The following is a 20,973-nucleotide window of genomic DNA, read 5'->3' on the forward strand; positions in this document are numbered from 1 at the left end:
GAAAATGTGGACGAAATGAGGAATTACAAGGGGAATTTGAAAAGTATATCACAAAACGTGTAATAGATGATTAGAAGACAGCCGCGTTGGAGACCGTAAATGTGTAGTGATGTTTGTTTTAAAAACACTGTGGTTGTCGTACACTGGGTTGCTCGGTTTAAGGCGTGAGTCGAAACGCGTAGGCATTGTGTGTTGAGTGTTGCTGCATTATAGAATTAATAAAACAGTAGTGAGCGCTTGGACAATGGTTTGTCGTCTTCGTGGGACACAGAGTGAGAGTGCGGCTGATCGTCCTTTGAATGAAGTCGTTTTGAGGTGGTTTATCGCAGGGCCATTGTTGTAAATCATTATGCTTGGTTAAGGCATATGCATGGTAAAGACTGGCGGGGTAAAGGTGTTACGTGGTCAAGGCATATGCATGGTAAAGACTTGCGTGGTAAAGGTGTTACGTGGTAAAGGCATACGTGGTAAAGGCATTTGTTGGAATGTATGACATTACAATTATTCTAATCCTGCACTATCTCATGACTTGAAACTAAACCCTGAGCCTTGATAAACTGGACACAGACAGCCCAAAAAAAGTGTAAAAACATGTCCAGGAATGTCATGTCACATTGTCATCACATGCCATTTTCCCAGTGCATTGTACCATTTCCCCAGTTGTGCCCGGATAAATGGTGCTATGTACCATATAGCACTACTCGCCACCATGTTTAGAGGGTGATCCATTTCTCTTCCTACCCTGGAAGGAGAGTTACTCCCGCATTTTGTTGAAGTGAAACTCTAATTGTTTCCAGTGTCAGAAAGAGTTAGACTGGGGTCTGTGAATGCTCACTTGCTCAGAAGTTAGCGGTCATTCACAAACTGACAAGGTGAAGCATGCGTGCGCTGCATTTACTAGTGTGTGATTCTACACATGCAAAACATGTACACCTGGCAGCTATCATCTGACTAGTTTTGTTTTCAAACATTGTAAAATGAGTTGCTTAGCCCTAAAAACTACAAATATTTGTGCATAGATAAGCTGTAAATAACTCATCTGGGGGCACAGACAAACCCACTGACACCAAGAGAGAAACAGTAATAACGCTTATTTACAGGCCCTGGAAAACCCCCTAGTCCTGCTCATCATACAGACCCATCTCCCTCCTAAACGCTCATGCTAAACTATTCACAGGCATTCTGGCACACAGCTTAGACCATTCATAATGGCCTTAAGACTGCAAGCCACAGCAGTGGTGAGATAATACTGTGCCATTAATAAAATGGATGCTTTCCAACACTAAGAAGACACTGGACACAATGTCCGCCAAGGGCCCGATTTATATTTAGGCGGATGGTTTATTCCGTCATAAATGTGGTAGGTGTCCCGTCCACCCTATTAAAAGTGCATTATATCCTGTGGCATTTGTAATAAAGCGGATGGAATCTGTTATGTTTGGGAAAATAACCTGTCCGATAAACTTTAAATCAGGCCCCTTGTCTGCAGCAAGTGTTGTAGAAGGAGCAAGAGCCAGCATTATGGGAGGAGGGCCTAGAGGCAGATATAGACCCAGAGGCACTGAAGCACCTACCTGTTCACTTCCTCAGTTTATACCTCATAAGCACCTACCTGTGCACCTGCTCTGTTTGTACCTCATAGGTACCTATATGTGCACCTCATCTGTTTATACCTCACAAGCACTCACCTGTGCACTACCTTTGTTTATAGCTAATAGGCCCCTTCCTGTTCACCTCCTCAGTTAGTACCTCCCAGGTGAGCTTCTGAAATGAAGCTTCTGAGCTCCGTACTGCCAACCGTGGCCTCTTCTCTATCGGAAAAACAGAACAAAGTGGCTGGACAGGAAAATTAACAAAACAGTTTACAGACACGCAGTCAATATGTACCACGTGACCACTAGTAGACAGGCAGGCACTTCATTCCATCTACCCCGCCTGTCCCCTGGTTTCATAGTCCTATGGACTGGTCGTACCTTTGCTTCATGCACTAATTTTGCATTGTACATAATTGCAATTTATTTTGATCACTGAATTGTTTCATTGTTTTTGGCGTGTCATTCTTATTTGTTTAGCTTGATTTGTTGTTGTAAGTATTGTACATTTGTAAACTTGTATATTTGTAGATATTGTACACATGAATTCACTGTCGTGACAGTTTTTGTTTTGTGCTTGTGTTTTTGAAATTTTGATAACTTTAGTCAAAAAGAAAATAAATTTGTTTTGGGATACAAACCCAGTGGTCACGTGGTACATATTGACTGCGTGTCTGTAAACTGTTTTGTTAATTTTCCTGTCCAGCCACTTTGTTCTGTTTTCCCTGTTGCTGAGATCCGGGCTGGGCAGATGTAGGATCCAAAACCTTTACTGTTCCACACTCTTCTCTATCGGGCCATTATCAGACATCGGCTGTGTGCATGCTTCAAGTGTATCCCCTGCCACAGCTAACAATGAACCCTGTAGAGTGAGTACACAGACCGAGGGGAGTAGGGAGTAGGCGTGGGCGGAAAATCCGTTCCGCTCGCGGATTTTGCGGATTTTCGGGAAATCCGCAATCCGCGAGATTTGCGAATTTCCCGCAAAATCCGCAAATCCGCGAGCAGCGGATTTTGCTCGCACTGCTCGCACTGTTCGCGTGAGTTCGCGCCCCGCGAATAAGTGCAAAATTGCAGAAATACGATTTTAGCAAAACTGAAAGTAACTACTTACCAGGTTCAAAAGTTCAGGCTCATCATTAGTAGCCATTTCCTGGAGTGCTTCCTGAGGGGCCCCTCCAGAGTTCAGTTGCCAGTTGAAACTAGTATGTGACCCTGCTCTGAACCTCAGAATAGTTACACATATGCCACAAAGGTCCTGAATTACAGCTAAGGGAGACAAGCAGGAGCCAGGCTGGAAGTTAAAATCCATTAATCAGCCCCTAATTCATTATTGTCAGTTGGGGCAGGGCAGGTGTTGTAACTAATTTTGCAACAATGAAAGCACTTAGCAAGTGCAAAAGATCACTAATCAGGGCGCACTAAGGAAGCAGGTGCCAGCTAAAAAAATATTCTGTGACACATGAATCAGCCCCAAATTAATTCAGGTCACTTGAGGCAGGGAAGGTGTGCTTTGCTTTGCCGAAAATAATGTACACTGGACAACCAGAGGGTGTGGTGATGAAACAGAGGGTGGCATGGGTGGGCCAGAGGGTGGCATGAGTAGTCAGAGAGTGGCAGTGGTGACAGAGAGTGGCAGTGATGAAGAAGAGTGTCCCAAACAGGCTGGACACGTAGAAACAACAAGTTCGCGAAACTTGCGACCCGACAGGTAAGTTCGCAATTTGCGAAAGTGTACAAAACCCTCGCGAACTGGCAGAAACACGGGCGAACACAAAAAAAAAAAAAATCCGCAAATTCGCGGGAATTCGCGGATTTTGCGGATTGCGAATCCGCAAATCCGCAAAATTCGCGAACGCGAGATCCGCAAAATTCGCTCATGCTTAGTAGGGAGCTGAAGGACATGGAATGAGGAATACCTGGATAAAAGAAAGATGGGAATGGAGACATGAGACTTCACCCGTGGACATCAGACACCTCTTCCCGCTCTACCAAAGCCCTGTCGAGTCACAAAGTAGCATCCTGGCCTTCAGACAGACAACAATAAGTCAAATATCTTGTAAATGTTGAAAAACAAAAACAATTATTAATATGCACACATCTGTTGGATGCTTGATATTTCAGTTAAATTATTGGTTGTGATGGATTCTTTATAAGGAATAAATGACTGATATTGTTGAATAATAAATTACATGATTTAATGTTTGTTTGCCAAATCTGTGTGCGCAATATAAAGTCGGGCCATTAGATTAACCCCTCATTCTGTTTCACAGAAAACCCTGGAAGGAGCTGCTGATTGAAATACAACAGGATCTTAACTTGATCTACTTTAGGAAGAACCAAAGACTCACTTTTTAAGTTGTCATTCAGTTCAGAATCAGGCACTAGTTCAATGGAGATGGATATATATTCAGCTGATAGAAAATCCACCTCAACTCGGGATAATGCTCCAGCCTTCCAGGTTAGAAGGATCCAGAAATGCTTGAGCCCGGAGGGCTGTAAAATGTGTTGAAGGTGACTTAGGGCATTATTACGAGTGTGGCGGTCTTCCAAAGGGACTACCTCAGCGGAGGTACCAGGCAGACTGCCAAGCCCATTGTGACCCCGCCGCCGGATTATGACCTAAATCCAGGGTGGGTGGGTAGTGCAGCAGCGATCTTGCAGGGGCTGTATTAGGCTCATTGGAGAGACTAAACAGCATACCACCACCTTAAGAGTGCCTGCAGCACGTTCCTGCACCATGTCATGCATGGCACACTGTGCAGGAACAAGGGTGCAATTCCATGAGGTTGCACAACATGTGCCCCCGCATGCTACCCCAGGAGAAGAATCGACCGGGGAACTGTTAGGGCCCCCTCACCTGCATGTCCTTTATCCTTTTCATGGCGGCGTCCCCGCCAGGGAAAAGGAAGGTGGATATGCAGACCGTAATATGATCGCCGATGTCGGAATCGGCACTGCTAACATATTTGGGGTGTTTGCAGACCGCCGCCACAGCAGGATCCTTGATCCTGGCGGGGGGGCGGTCCCACCACCACACTCATAATATGGCGGTCAGTTCGCCTGGATGGTGGCAGTTGGACCGCAACCGCGAGTACCGCGATCATGAGGACCGTCGCACTTATAGGACAACTCTTAATAAGCTGCTAGGTAAAGGCGGGAGTTGACATTTGAGCTGATCCAGTGTGAACAGGAAAGCATTGTGGAAAAAGGTGTCTGGAGTTACCTTTGTCATATATACTTCCTAAAGAGCTACCTTTGTCATGTATACTTCCTGAAGAGTTACCTTTGGTAGCTTCTTTCTGAAACTGAATTAACAGCAGAGCTTCCTGATTCCTCTCTTTTTCCACAACCTGTTCTGTTTAAATGAAATCTTGTCCATGTATATCTACGTAAAACTCTACCTGTAGCACGAGTTCTCTGTGGCTGCCCTTTCTTTAGTAAGTTACTCTGTCAATAATGGTAAATCCCTGCCTTTTCAGAAGTAAATACAATGTGACATGTTCAACCACAGTTTTATTGAAATATCCATGTATGGTAAAATGATCCTTACTAAATTTTAAATATGGTAGAGAAGAGATGTCTTATCCAGCTGGTTAAATATTGTGTATTCACATTCTTTACATTTGCATTTAGTAATATTGCATTTCTTTGCATCCGATAGAAAATAGGACTTAAAGGCACGGATTGATTATGAATAATGAAGATAACACATCAAACCTGAAAACATTATCAAAAATAAGGAGCTCCAAAAACATCAGTGCAATCAGAGGCAGAGGACAGATCCAGGAAGAAGCAGTCAAAGGCAATTCAGTGAGTATACGAGTCTGAACTCTGCACCTCGACACCCCAAGACGAAGAAATGACCTCTACAAAATTAAGGCAACAAAACTGACAAATCACCTGCTGTATAAACAAGCGTCCAACACCAGCTTTGATCATGAGGCTGGTATGAGAGTTGGAGGAAGGTCTCGTGTCTATTTGGGATCCATAGCTTGGAACAAAATCCCATTGCAGCGTTGAGCTGTTAGCAATATGATAATGTTTAAAAAAGGTTGAAAGCTTGGCTTTTTGACCATGTTTGAAACAAACTGATTTACTTTCTTTTCTGACCTGTGCTTTGCCCCGGGACACTCTTTGGAGTAGCTGTACACATTGCAAGTCGCTTCATCATCATGATATGGCTAGAGCAGTGCTTCTCTATCTAAACTGGCAACAGACCACCATTCAGTGCTCCAGGTGTATTGCAAACTCTTCCTAGCCAAACCGCAGGCACCAGGGAAAAGCACAACGAAGTGGAGCCTAACAACTGAAGGCTAAAGGAAAGCGGAGATCTGCTCTCTAAAGTACAGAGTATTGTCCCAATTTGCACCTACCGGAACAAAGATTAAGCTTTACCCGCAAGCATGCGAAGCCATTATCCAATCTAAAGTTGCAATCACCCACATGGAAGCCTTACTGATATTATGAATGTGGCAGGTATTTAGTGAGTCTTGTATTTTATTGTTAAATCGGAAATCAAGAGTCCAAAATATAACACGCATACAGGGAATGTGAAAATAAAGCAAGTAGTTTATTAACTATGCTGACCCTTCAGGAAACACGGTCAGGAGAAAAATCGTGCAATTCCACTGAATATGTCAAGAACTTTAGCCAATTAGAAACCCTAAAAGAGCATCAGCGAATACAAACAGGGGAAAAACCATACCATTGCAATGAATGTGTAAAGAGCTTCAGTCAAATTGCAAATCTCAACACACATCAGAGAATACACACAGGGGAAAAACCATACCATTGCAGTGAATGTGTGAAGAGTTTCAGTACGTTAGCAAAACTCCAAACACATCAGAGAATACACACAGGGAAAAAACCATACCATTGCAAGGAATGTGTGAAGAGCTTCAATCACATTGCAAACCTCCACAGACATCAGAGAATACACACAGGGGAAAAATCATACCATTGCAAGGAATGTGCAAAGAACTTCAATCAGTTTTCACAGCTACACGTACATCAGATTATACTCACAGGGGAAAAACCATACCATTGCAGTGAATGTGCCAAGAGTTTCAGTACGTTAGCAGACCTCCAAACACATCAGCGAACACACACAGGGGAAAAACCATACCATTGCAAGGAATGTGCAAAGAGCTTCAATCACATTTCAAACCTCCACAGACATCAGAGAATACACACAGGGGAAAAACCATTCCATTGCAAGGAATGTGCAAAGAACTTCAATCAGATTTCACAGCTACATGTACATCAGAAAATACACACAGGGGAAAAACCATACCATTGCAGTGAATGTGTGAAGAGTTTCAGTACATTAGCAGAACTCCAAACACATCAGCGAACACACACAGGGGAAAAACCATACCATTGCAAGGAATGTGCAAAGAGCTTCAATCAAATTTCAAACCTCCGCAGTCATCAGCGAACACACACAGGGGAAAAACCATACCATTGCAGTGAATGTGTAAAGAGCTTCAGTCAGTTAACAGGCCTCCAGAGACATCAGCGAATACACACTGGGGAAAAACCATACCATTGCAGTGAATGTGTGAAGAGTTTCAGTACATTAGCAGAACTCCAAACACATCAGCGAACACACACAGGGGAAAAACCATACCATTGCAAGGAATGTGCAAAGAGCTTCAATCACATTTCAAACCTCCACAGACATCAGAGAATACACACAGGGGAAAAACCATTCCATTGCAAGGAATGTGCAAAGAACTTCAATCAGATTTCACAGCTACACGTACATCAGAAAATACACACAGGGGAAAAACCATACCATTGCAGTGAATGTGTAAAGAGCTTCAGTCACATTTCAAACCTCCAAACACATCAGAGAATACACACAGGGGAAAAACCATACCATTGCAGTGAATGTGTAAAGAGCTTCAGTCAGTTAACAGGCCTCCAGAGACATCAGCGAATACACACTGGGGAAAAACCTTACCATTGCAATGAATGTTGCAGTAGTTTTATTTACTCTTCAGCATTAAATCATCAGCGAGCTCACAAAGGGGAAACAAATCTTTTAAATGCCATGAATGCTTGAAAAGCTGTAGTCCATTATCATTCCTAAACAGGCATCAGCGAACACACACAGAAGAAAAGCCTTCAAGTGCAATGAATGTGTGAATAAATGTAGTCAATTATCAAGCCTATATAGACATCAGCTTACACACACTCTGTAAATACCGTACAACTGTAATGAGTGTATAAGTACCTTTAGGAAATCTTCTGCATTAAGGATTCATCAGTTAATGCACACAGAGAAAAATCCTTTCAGGTGCAGTGAATGTGTGAATATCTTCTGTCAGTTATTAAACCTACAAATGCATCAACTAACATACACAGAGTAAAAATGAGCATTGCAATGAATGTCAGAAGTGATTTTGTCAACTGCGAACAAACATTGGGTAAAACTTACAAGTGTACTAAAAGTGTGACAAGCTTTTGTCAATTTCTGATCCTAAATAGCCTCAGCGGACGCACACCTTCATTTAACTCACTTAGAAATAATCCTAGAGATGCAGTGAATTTAAAAAGAACTTAAGAACATTAACAATAATATTGACTCATCTGAGGACATATACAGGAGCAGAACAGTGCAGTTATTGTGAGATGAAGGAATTACAGGAACAAATATATAATTATGTGTGTTATTCAAATACCAGATGAATGAAGAGTCGACTAGAAGAAATGAAGAAAACCAAAGATTTGTAGAATAATAAAAGTGTCTGTTCCCAGTGATTGTTCACTTCGGTACACATAGAAAAAAAAAAGTGATATAACAGGAAATCCACTGGGAGACTAGCACAATGTGAAATAAAAGAAAAGAAGCACTGATGGTTTTTATTTGGCGATGAAGAGTTGCAAAGAAAAACATCCAAGTCTTCCTGTTCACGCTACCTGTAAAAGTGTAGGGATGAATATGATTCTGCCTTCACACATTACTATATTAGCATAAGTGAGTTAGTTGCGAAAAAGCCATTTTGCTGCTTTTGCACACAACACTACATCTCTGTTTTTATAAAGACAAACTGCTTGCTTTTCCTTCACATGAGAACGATCTGTTTTTCACATCTCCAGACTCACACTGCGACCTCAAGTCTGCACAAAGTGTTCAAGGTTAAAATAACAATGTATGCTGTTGATGCAGGTTGATCGGCCCACGCTCTAAACACAACACGAACACAGCTGCTCATTTCTGAAACTCAGGTGCTTTTAATATTGCACTGCATGCATGAGTCTAGCACTTGGGAAAAACCTTTCAATCAACAAAGAGCTCTGCTGATCTGGGATGCGATTCACTTCACCTGACTTTGGAGGTATGGGGTTCCCGGTTTTAACCTACAGATCTTCTATTATTATAATACCTAGCTCCTAGCAAGGGGAGGGTGGTACACAAGGCGCTATAGACCTGGTTCCACTATCATTATAATATGATTCCTCCCTTTGTATTTTATGGAATTGTAACAATGTTGATTGTATTGATTGTATGCATCTTTTCACTTATGTTAGCAAATATACTCCATCTTTGAGCACGTAGTTGAAATAAACATTTTAAACTATACCGTGTCTCTGATTGCTCACGTTGTGGACATTTATGAGAATAAAAACAAAAGAGTGTTCTTGATTCCCACTATTCCTGAGAGGTCCCAAAGTCGCTTGTTCATTGGTAGCTTCGCTGTAGTACGGAGAATGAATGAGACACTGTTGCTAGTCGGATAGGGGTTCTGGGCACTGAGGTGGATTTTTGGTACACCACAATACACTTAGGTCCTGGTTTCCTGCGCATAGTTCTGTGCATGAGCAGAATTCCCGCAACATGGCGCCCAAAGTCTTGATTAGTGCTCGTATCTGTCCACAATACCCTCAACACCTTTTCCTGTTAACATGCGTGACGGATTAACCTACCTATATGAATGTGTTATAGGTTAATTCAATCATGAGGTTTATGAAAAGGTTCACATTTTGAATACTACCCTTTGTTGTACTGCAATTTATATAAATTGTTTTTCTTCTCTATGTCCTCATGGGTGATATTGACATAGCTCAGCATAGTTGGACAGCGCTCTGGCGTCATCTGACGCAGTTTGGAGTACCAGACGATGGTATGTCTGTTATCTTTCTGGTGAGTGCATATTCGGCGTTCTCCTTTGAGCTTTTCTACTCTTGGGTCACGTTTCCTGCAATAAATGCAGATGAGGATACATTTCATACATACACTCATACTGCGATTCCTGTGAACTATACTCCATATAGGACACAAGAGATTCCAATTTTGCCATGGCAGCATCGTGTTTGGTTGTATGGCACCCTCCCCCACACCGTAACTCCGGTTCGGTTAGGTTGCTTGTCAATTCCTGGGGCAACTTGGCCAGTCTTAGCCGGGTTCACACCATATCCACGTTATCTCAATGCCCCGATTGACGACTTGTGTCAACTTTATACCTCTTTTGTTGGGGTACATAGGGCTTTGGTTCAATATGTTTCTTGCAGCGGAACAAGTTGGACCGGCCAGGATGTAGATTAGTCCATTCATGGGTAATTCGGTTAATTCGGTAATGGGCAAGCACCCTCAAACTAAGTACGATATGCCTTATTGTCATGCTGAGAAATTTGACCAACTGGAAGCAGTGTTTCCTAATACCACTCCTGTGGAAAAACACAGGATTCTCACAATTAGATTGCAGAAAGACTTATTGCCAGAGTTAACAGATTGTGAGATTTGGGGTAAAGTATTTGCAGCAGAATATGCGAAGTATTTCTGCGCGCTGTCTATGAATGTCTTGCCCTCTGTGATCAAGCATGTTCCGGATGAGCACAGTGCGGAGGCGGCTGTCGAGTTGAGAATGAGGCTCGTTGGAGTGTTTGACGTAGTTGCTGATCTCATCTTTTGTAATGTAAAGGGAGATGCGGTTAACTTTCAGGTGTCGAATGCTTTGCGCCTTGTCCAAGACGTCGACAAACCCCGAGCGTTACCATGAATTATTGCGGAGGCTTATAAGACCATTGGCCGCAATAGTTTGGGTGTTAAGCCTTTTGCTAAAACGGCAACTCAACCGCAGACTCAGATAGCAAAGTCTACTAAAGACAACCATCCAAATATTCCAAAACAGAATTGGAAGAATAAAAATCAGGGGAAGCAGCAAAAGAAACAGGGGTCGCCTCCGGCGTCGCAATACCAGAGTCGCTCCGAAGCCGCCAATTCCTTTGTTGTGCATGGCGCAGCCGATTTAAGGCGCTGCCACCATAACTGCACCCATTTCAGATACCATCTTGCTGGGAGGAAGGGTTGCGTTCCAGTTGTTGGACACCTCCCGCCTTACCAGTATATTTAAGGGGCGTCACATACTATAGCTGGGATATTTGCCATATTCTCCCCTGAGGCGGAAGCCGGGGGCTCTCAGCTCTTTTCTGTTCACTGCCTTACTGCACGCTCTTGAAATACGAAGTACGTGTATTTTAAAATCTGTATATATTTTAACAGCTCTATTTTAAACGCTACCTCTTTACACTTCGGCGTGAGACTAGCGTCGCTCCGAAGCCGCCAATTCCTTTGTTGTGCACGGCGCAGCCGATTTAAGGCGGTGCCACCGTAACTGCACCCATTTCAGACACCATCTTGCTGGGAGGAAGGGTTGCGGTCCAGTTTTTGGACGCCTCCCGCCCTCCCAATATATTTAAGGTGCGTCACATACTAAAGCTGTGATATTTGCCATATTCTCCCCTGAGGCGGAAGCCGGGGGCTCTCAGCTCTTTTCTGTTCACTGCCTTACTGCACGCTCTTGAAATACGAAGTACGTGTATTTTAAAATCTGTATATATTTTAACAGCTCTATTTTAAACGCTACCTCTTTGCACTTCGGCGCGAGACTAGCGTCGCTCCGAAGCCGCCAATTCCTTTGTTGTGCACGGCGCAGCCGATTTAATGTGCTGCCACCATAACTGCACCCATTTCAGACACCATCTTGCTGGGAGGAAGGGTTGCGGTCCAGTTGTTGGACGCCTCCCGCCCTCCCAGTATATTTAAGGGGCGTCACATACTATAGCTGTGATATTTGCCATATTCTCCCCTGAGGCGGAAGCCGGGGGCTCTCAGCTCTTTTCTGTTCACTGCCTTTCTGCACGCTCTTGAAATACGAAGTACGTGTATTTTAAAATCTGTATATATTTTAACAGCTCTATTTTAAACGCTACCTCTTTGCACTTCGGCGCGAGACTAGCCTCACTTCGAAGCCGCCAATTCCTTTGTTGTGCACGGCGCAGCCGATTTAAGGCGCTGCCACCATAACAGCACCCATTTCAGACACCATCTTGCTGGGAGGAAGGGTTGCAGTCCAGTTGTTGGACGCCTCCCACCCTCCTCTAAACCCGCCCCTTACATGTACAAAAACATTAACCCTCCCCATCCGCGCAGCGGGCGGGCGCAGCGGGCGCGCCAAAGGCAAGCCCGTCTGCCCCCGTCCGCGCCTGGACCGGGCCCAGGGCCACCACCCCTGGTCCCCTTAACCCAGCGACTTGTCTACACTACTCTAATATTAAGCTGCTCAAGATGCGTCCTCACAATCACTGCGATTGTCGAAAGCTTGACCCAATATCCCTTCCCGGTCTTTTCACACAGTTCTGTCCTCATTGTATGGTTTCTATCCCCCTCGCCATTAAATCACCCTCCAGTGCTAACAAAAATACTCATACCAGCATATCAATAGCACTTTCTAATGTACGCTCGCTCGGTAAACACCGACAGGATATAGCAGACTTGATAGAGGATAGGAATTTAGGTATATTATTCATGACCGAAACTTGGATGGACAATTCATCCGACCAAGACCTAGTGATTGCAGTCCCAAGAGGTTTCACAATCTATAGACACGATAGACAGCATAAAAAAGGGGGCGGACTAGCGATTATCGCCCGTGACTCACTTAATGTGAGAATTACTGCCACCTCGTCATCCTCCTGCGAAGCTTTGCAATTCACAATCATGCTATCCCCTTCCAACAACTTCAAAGGGATCCTCGTATACAGACCACCTGGATCAAGACCACGATCAGACTTTATCACGGATTTGAGTTCTATCCTGGAATCCCTGGCTCTGGAAGACTCTTTTACAGTTTTGGGTGATTTTAATTTTCACCTAGACAAACTAGAGGATAGGGATACTTTATCTCTTATCTCGGATATGAAGACATTTGGTCTTCCCCTTCTGGTTAACTCTCCTACGCATGACGGTGGCCATACACTGGATGGCATCTTCTCCAATCTGGAGGACATCCACATAAATCAAATCCTCCCTTTCACTTGGTCAGATCATTACTCCATCTTGGGCTCCATCATCATTCAGGAAACACTCACCGCTAAAGTATTCGCCAATTCCCGTCAACCGTTTAAAGCCTGGAATGACATAGATAGTCCTAGCCTGAAAACGCTACTTGGTAATTCCAACCCCATTTTTTCCGCAGACCCCAACATTGCCACCAAGCAATTCCACGACTGGCTGGGTACTGCCGCTAATTCACTGGTTCCCACTAAACAGGCGACCAGAAACAGACTCGCCCCCTCGGCACCTTGGTGCACTGAAGAACTAAGAACCCAGAAACAACTCTGCAGGAACAAGGAGAGGCATTGGTGGAAGGCCTATAGCGAAGACAACAGAATTCGCTACAAGGAGACGTTGGTCAAATATAAAACCATGATCAGTGAGGCTAAGAAAAAGTACTTTAGTGAACGGATAGAGCCAGCAAAAAACTCCTCTAAGGAACTTTACGATACCACCAAGCAGCTAGCTGGTTACTCCCCTGATCTGAACCCACCTCCCACTCAATCTCTTTGCGATGCCCTGGCTACCTTCTTTTTCACGAAGGTCAATGACATCTTCTCGGCTTTCTCAAATAATACTAATACCCCCTCTATTACCCATACCTCGACTTACTCTGCACCCAAGTTTACTCCTTTTACAGATATCACCAACACTCAAACTGCGGAAATCATCACCACGATCAAAACAGGCTCTGCACTTGATCCTTGTCCTTTTAAAATTCTTCCACCTATTATCGATGTGCTTATACCTGCCATTACTCTAATCTGCAACACCATGTTCAGATCAGGTATTTATCCAGACGCCCTAAAAAAACTCTCCTCAAACCATTACTAAAGAAGCCTCACCTTGATAAGGATGAATTGAAAAACTACCGGCCAATTGCAAGCCTTCCATTCCTGGCCAAAGTGGCCGAAAAAGCAATGAATTTACAACTATCTGCTTTCATAGAGGAACACCATCTACTCGATGATACTCAATTTGGGTTCCGCCGATTCCACGGTATGGAGACTGCGCTGATGACATCAGATCTGTTAGACCTGTCAGCCTTAGGGTTGTCTTTCCCCGTGATTTTTTTGCCCTTGCCTCATTTTTCCCACCTTCTTTTTGTTGGCCCTTAGGTCTTCGGGCACCTTTTCATAGCTAATCTGTGTTAGGGTGCAGGTGCTCTCTACTTCCAACATGGCTGCCACTGGCCCCTGCTACTGCAGCGAGGTCTTTTTAGTGTAGCACCCTAGTTGCCAGGAGCAGGCTGGGTCCCCATACAATGTTGCAACACCAACCACCCAGCCCCTGTCCATAGTTAGAGTGGGGAAGCTCCTGGAACCTTCCAGAAGAAAGGCGGACCTGACTGTTCCCGCCTTAGAGAGTGGTCACCTCACCTGGGCATATATAAGCAAGGGAGGGAACTTTTTCTAGTCAGTTGGGGCATCACTGACCTGGGAAACCCACGCAGGAGTTTTAGGCGGGAGGGCCTAGTGAGGAACCTATGCTACTGGCAGTGACAGGATTAAGGTGCTGCCTCTTAAGCTGGGTGAGGTGTCCAAAGCTAGCCCCCTGATCTGGCCCAGTGGTAGGGAACCCCAGGGCCCATCTGCAGTGACTGAGGAGAAATTCTTCAAGCCTTCAACTCATCACCCCCCCTTCCTCTTCAAGAAACAAGCAACTAAGGGCTCAGAACCATCCAAGCGCCAAGAAACCTGCTTCCTGGGACCAGGTACTGGACTGTGCTGCCCTGCGCATCCCCTGCCTACAACTGGGCCTACCTGTCTCCCCCTGACTGAACTGTGGGCCAAGCGCTACAATTTGCTCCCATCCTGCCTGCCTTGACCTAACTGTGCCCTCGAGACTCTAGCCCTGAAGCCCCCTGTGAGGCACTGGTATTCTAAAGCGCTTCTCCCCCTCAGGAATCATCTTGTCAGCGAGGCGCTGCATTTGCCCCAAGCACTCACCTGCTGTCCCCGAGCGCTGCGATAGCCTGTCGCTGTCTGCCGCTGTCCCGCCGGGCCTGGAGGCGCCAGTGGCCCCCTCCTTCTGCCCAGCCGAGACTGCCCCTCAGGCGCTGTCGCTCAGCGCACCAAATCACCGCCGCAGCCGACGGAAGCGCTGTGATACCCCTCGGTGGCCCTTCGGTACCAGAAGAGGGCCGCCACAGTGTGGCCGGGCCCCACCCGACTAAGAGGAGGTCCCGCGGCAGCCCCCGGAGCCTGAGGAAGGCCGCCGCGTAGTCCAGTCAGGCCTCGTTAGGCCTGAAGCCAAGTCGCTGCCTCCATCACGTGACGAGGGCGTTCGGCCTCGTCATTGGCCGCGCCCCCGTCTCCCTGTGCCGCGATTGGTCCCGCAGCCCGGCCCACACTGCTCCCTCATTGGCCGTCACCGCGGGCCCCGCTGACACGGCCCGGTGGCCGAAGAGAGCTGCACTTCACTACGGAGGGGGCCGCTGAGCCTGAGAGCCCCCTCCGCTTGGCGCCCCAAACGCTGGTCCAGCTTCGCCCCGGCGCCGGGGCTCCACAACTGCCCCCGCGGCGCACAGGGCCGGAGCTCCTTTCCCCCCAAGCGGACACTTTGCAAGGGCCCCGGAGGGCCGAAGAACACAAGGTATTCCCCTGGGAAGGAGGGCGGTAGGCCGAGTGAGGCCCGAGGTCGCCCCTCCCCCGGGGTTAGCTGAGACTGGGTCCTGTTGGCCCCCTTCTGAATGTGCCTCGAATATTTGGAGGCTGGAGGGTCAGACACTTTCCTCATTATATCGTAGTACACCATATTTACAAGCCTGATATGTTCAAAGTGAACCGTATTTACAAGCCTGATATGTTTAAAGTGTACCATATTTACCAGCCTGTTAATGAGAGGGAGAGTCACTTCACTGTACTGAATTTTCTTGCAGAGGTGGACTTCCATAATATTCTGATGATCTGATCTGGGTCGCAAACCGATCTGTATTCACAAGAAGAAAGGCTTGTGGTTGATGACCAAAGGCTGTGTTCTTTGAAGTTCCTTGTTAGACTGATAAGTACTTGCTGGAATGTTTTATTACTTTCTAGGAAAAGCGTCCATGAGAGGTTTGATGTGTTACTTAAACGCAATACTATAGTCGCTTCTTGTAGGATCCTCCAGGTTTATACAAATACCCCTTTGCCTGCCAAAGAGTCTGATGCGACAGGCAGGGTTAGTTAATGTTTCATTGCTTAGATGAGCTGGTTATTATTTTAATGAAAAGTCTTACTGAAATGCTTAATGAAATGTTCACCCATTTACAGGAAATGCAATCTGAACGTGATTCATGAAATGTCTTAATGAAATGCTTATCTGAAATACTAATGAATTACTAATGCATCGCTCTATTTGAAAGCCTATATAAAAGATCTTGATTTCTTTCAAATACAACTACTGGTGTGGTCTCCATTATTGCGCCACTGTGTGTTTCATTGGATGTGTGTGTTAACTGGCTGCTTTACACGCAGCCCCTGGCTGCCTTCCTGCTCGAGCCGTGCTACCCCCCGGAGAACTGGTGGTCCCAGTTCTTACATTGTTGGCGAGCGGTAGGATCCAGGAGGACCTGTAGCTACCTAACACCCTCCAGTGGGACAGAGTGTACTGCAATTAATTGGACATCTGTCGTGCTTCAAGCAAACCCAAATGCCCACCGCTGTCTAGCCTGCAGCAAAGTGTGTTGAACCAGCATTGTTGCCCTCATCTTAGAATTTTTCTTCCAGGTTATCTAGGTCCTCACCTGACAGAATGGAGTTCCAGTTGGCTGACCTTGATAGGTACACGGTAGTGCAGTTAAGGGAGCTTTGTCAGGGGATGGGGGTGCCTGTGGGGACGAGAGCTGTAAAAGAAGAGCTCCGTACCGCCTTGAGGGCATGGGTAAGGGCCCACCCAGAGGAAGAAGAGGATGGGGAACAGGTCACACACGGGGAGGCGGACACTCAGGAAGACCCAGGCCTACTCAACATTGACATGTCAGACAATATATTGCCAGGAAGACGTTCCGGGTCAGGAAGCAGTGTATCTAGGGAGAGTGTGTCACCGCAGGAGTACAAGGACAGGAGGGAGGAGAGACTATTGAAGTGGGAGCTTGCCAAGTTAGAGCACGAGAGGGAGAGAGAAAGAGAAGATAAGAATCTGGCTTTAGAGAGAGAAAGGGAAGATAAGCAGTTTGCTTTGGAGAGAGAGAAATTAGCATTGGAGGAAAGGAAGCTGGCGCACGAGCTGCAGCTCAAGGAAATGGAGCTGCAAGCATTGCAGTTGAGTGCGCCAGGAAGTCCTAATGGTGGCAGCGTACCAGGAGCTCATCAGGAGCCCAGATTCAGGTTACCCAAGGAGGTGATAGCGAGCTACACCAAGGGTGATGACATTGCCAGGTGGTTGGAGGCGTATGAAGTGGCCTTGACTGCCCAAGGGGTGCCTGAGAAACACTGGGGAGGTGATTTGTACCGGTATATACCTCCTGATGTCAGGGACTCACTCCTGTAATTGGAGAAGTCAGACCAGTTTAGGTATTCCCCCATGAAGGAGGCACTTATCAAACATTTTGGCCTCACCCCTGAAAGGTATCGCCAGAGGTTTCGTGGCAGCCATAAGCTGTCCACGCAGAATTGGGTGGATGTTTTTGAATATGCCCGAAAGGCTCTGGATGGTTGGGTGCGTGGCAGCGAGGTGCGTGATTTTGAGGGTCTGTATAACCTTTTTTTGAGAGAGCACCTCTTGGATAAGTGTTTTCCGGGGTTGCGCCAGCATTTGGTGGACCCCAAGCTTACTGATTCCCGTGAGCTCGCGGAGGAGGCGGAAATTTGGGTCAGCACCCGGGTGTCACACAAGGGCCCCGGGGGAGATGGCCCGAAAGGCGGTCAGGGCGCCCCTCAGAAGAAAGAGGGTGGAGATAAAAAAACGGAGTTCTCACGAGGCCCACAAACTAGACAGTTTGGGAAAGGAGTAGGTACCCCACCTCAGAACCGTTCCCCAAAACCCACTTACCCTGACAAGAGTCAGCAGCCAAAAGTGGTCCGGTGCTATGAGTGCGGAGAGGTCGGACACTACAAGGGAGATCCCCAGTGTCGCAAACGACCCCCAGCCCCCACTGGTGGCAAGAGTCCCGGGGTGGCTAGCGTAGCGCTTGGGTTGGAGCTGCCCCTAGATAGGGAAGGGGAGTGGACAGGCCTGACCCTGGTTTCACTTGGGGATAGAGAGATGGTCCCAGTGACGCCCTTACCATCGAATACTGCTAAGTACCAGCAGAGGGTGAAGGTCAATGGGGAGGAGGTGGACGCTCTGAGGGACACAGGAGCCAGTATGACCACTGTAGTGAGGCGGCTGGTGTCCCCTGAGCAGGTTGTTCCTGATGTGTATCATCCGGCCGTGTTGGCTGACGGCAGAATGAGCTACTATCCCGTGGCTCAAGTTCCCTTTGAATGGGGAGGAGTGTCAGGCCCGTTGAGAGTTGCGATCAGCCCTGCCTTACCTGTGGACTGTCTGCTCAGTAATGACCTCGAACATACCGCCTGGAAGGAAGTGAAGTTTAAGGCCCACACTGAGATGCTGGGATTACCAGGGTGGACTTGCATAGTCACCACAGCTGCTCGGCAAGAAGCTCAACCCGGGTTGGAGCCTGAAACAACGGCCCAACCCACTGTCGTTCCAGAGGAGAGTGTTGTGGAGGACACACCCAGTGTGATGGATGGGGAGCCCGCGGAGGTAACCCCGGAGTCCGTGGAGGTGGATGTCGTTCCCGTGGGGGACTTGCCGACCCTTGCCGAGTGGCATGTGGAAGGAGTTCCTACCCGGGAGGAATTCTGTTGGGCGCAGAAGGAGTGCCCCACGCTTGAAGGCATGCGGCGACAGGCCGAAGCCCAAGCGATGAACAAGGAGACCGGCAACTATCACGTGTATTGGGAGGATGGCCTCCTGTACAGTGAACCAAGGGTTCCGGTGCATGGGTCCTCAAGGGCCTTAGTGGTCCCCCAGTGTTACCGGGCCTTTTTGATGGAACTGGCGCATGAGATACCTCTAGCCGGACACCTGGGCCAGGTCAAGACCTTTGCGAGGCTAGTCCCACATTTTTATTGGCCTAGGATGAGAGTTGCCTCTGACACCTATTGCAAGACCTGCAAGACTTGCCAGGCCAGTGGCAAGACTGGGACCAAATTGAAGGCCCCATTGGAACCACTCCCAGTGGTCGGGACCCCTTTTGAGTGGGTCGGTATTGACATCGTTGGGCCGTTGGACCCTCCGACCTCTGCGGGACATCGGTTCAATCTGGTGTTAATGGACCACGCCACTCGGTACCCGGAGGCCATCCCTCTGAGGACCGTTTCTGCACCTGTGGTGGCGCGGGCCCTGATGGGGATATTTACCCGAGTGGGATTCCCCAAGGTCGTGGTGTCGGACAGGGGCACAAATTTCATGTCGGCCTACATGCAGGCCATGTGGAAGGAATGCAGAGTGACCTATCGGTTCTCCACTCCTTACCACCCCCAGACTAACGGGCTCGTAGAGCGCTTCAACAAGACCTTGAAGGGGATGATCCGGAGTCTGCCAGAAGACCTGAGGTGGAAATGGGACATCTTCCTCCCTTGCTTGCTGTTCTCGTACCATGAGGTACCCCAGAAGGGAGTCGGGTTCAGCCCCTTTGAATTGCTCTATGGCCATCCCGTTAGGGGACCCCTCAGCCTGGTCAAGGAGGGTTGGGAGAAGACTTTGAAGAAGCTTCCCCGTGATGTTGTCAGCTACATGCTGGCATTCCGCAGCCAGATGGCCAAGCTGTGGAAGGAAGCCTCAGACAATCTGGAGACTAGCCAAGCCATCATGAAGGAGTGGTATGACCACAACGCTCGGACGGTGGAGTTGGACGCTGGACAGAAGGTGTGGGTCATGGAGCCTGGGGTGCTTAGTGCCCTCCAGGACCGGTGGACTGGTCCGTACGAGATTGTGGAGCGTCGAGGCCAGACCACCTACGTCGTGGACTTGAAGAACCCCCGACAACCACACCGGGTGCTCCACGTCAACCGCCTGAAGCTTCATCATGAGCGATCAGAGCTTGCTCTCCTCATGGTGACGGATGGGAGCGAGGAGGAGAAAAGTGAACCTCTTCCTGACCTTCTAGCGGCTCAGGAGAAGGATGGTTCAGTGGAGGGAGTTGTCCTCTCCCTATCCTTGACCCCAGAACAAAAGAGGGACTGCCACCAGGTATTGGCGCAGCAAGCCTCATTGTTCTCCCGCACGCCTGGAATCACACATCTGTGTACCCATGATGTGGACACAGGGGACAGTCCGCCAGTGAAAAACAAGTCTTACTGGCTGTCCAAGAAAGTGAGGAACAGCATCCAGGGTGAGGTGATCAAGATGCTGGAGCTGGGTGTGATCGAACCCTCCAGCAGCCCGTGGGCTAGTCCGGTTGTGTTGGTGCCGAAAGCAGCTCCACCGGGCACCACACCAGAACTTCAGTTCTGTGTGGATTATCGGGGGTTGAATTCTGTCACCAAGACAGATGCTCACCCGATACCACGGGCAGACGAGCTGATTGACCGTCTGGGATCAGCCAAGTACCTCAGCACCATCGACTTGACATCGGGGTACTGGCAGATTGCCATGGCCGATGGAGCAAAGGAGAAGACAGCGTTCTCCACCCCCGAGGGTCACTTCCAATTTCAAGTGATGCCCTTCGGGCTCAAGAATGCTCCGGCCACTTTCCAGCGGTTGGTGAACCAGGTATTATCTGGAGTCCTTCTCAGCAGCTTACCTGGATGACATAGCTGTCTTCAGTAGCACCTGGGAGGACCATCTGCAACATCTCCAGGAGGTGCTGCGGGCGTTACAACGTGCCGGCTTGACTATCAAAGCTAGCAAGTGCCAGATTGGACAGGGCTCTGTCGTGTACCTGGGACACTTGGTGGGCGGAGGTAAGGTGCAACCCCTCCAGGCCAAAATTGAGACCATCATGGCCTGGGAGCCGCCCAAAACTCAGACTGAGGTCTGAGCTTTCCTTGGCCTCACTGGCTATTACTGCAGATTCGTCAAGGGATATGACACCATCGTGGCCCC

General features: G+C 47.6%; 1 protein-coding gene across 2 annotated transcripts; it reads left to right on the forward strand.

Moving 5' to 3' along the window:
* Positions 1–6,174: 6,174 nt before the first annotated feature.
* LOC147737896 (uncharacterized) lies at positions 6,175–8,446 on the forward strand. 2 transcript variants are annotated; one of them, XM_086948115.1, is made up of 2 exons: positions 6,175–7,276; positions 7,361–8,446. In XM_086948115.1, exons 1-2 carry the CDS (start codon positions 6,175–6,177, stop codon positions 7,660–7,662), a joined length of 1,404 nt encoding a protein of 467 aa, XP_086804241.1. In that variant the 3' UTR covers positions 7,663–8,446. The 2 variants fall into 2 exon arrangements, with proteins under 2 accessions (XP_086804241.1, XP_086804240.1); XM_086948114.1 differs by having other exon boundaries at positions 6,175–8,446.
* The last annotated feature ends 12,527 nt before the right edge of the window (positions 8,447–20,973 follow it).

Source organism: Lissotriton vulgaris, chromosome 1_1 (assembly GCF_964263255.1).
Source record: "Lissotriton vulgaris chromosome 1_1, aLisVul1.2, whole genome shotgun sequence".
Classification (NCBI taxonomy): Eukaryota; Metazoa; Chordata; class Amphibia; order Caudata; family Salamandridae; genus Lissotriton; species Lissotriton vulgaris.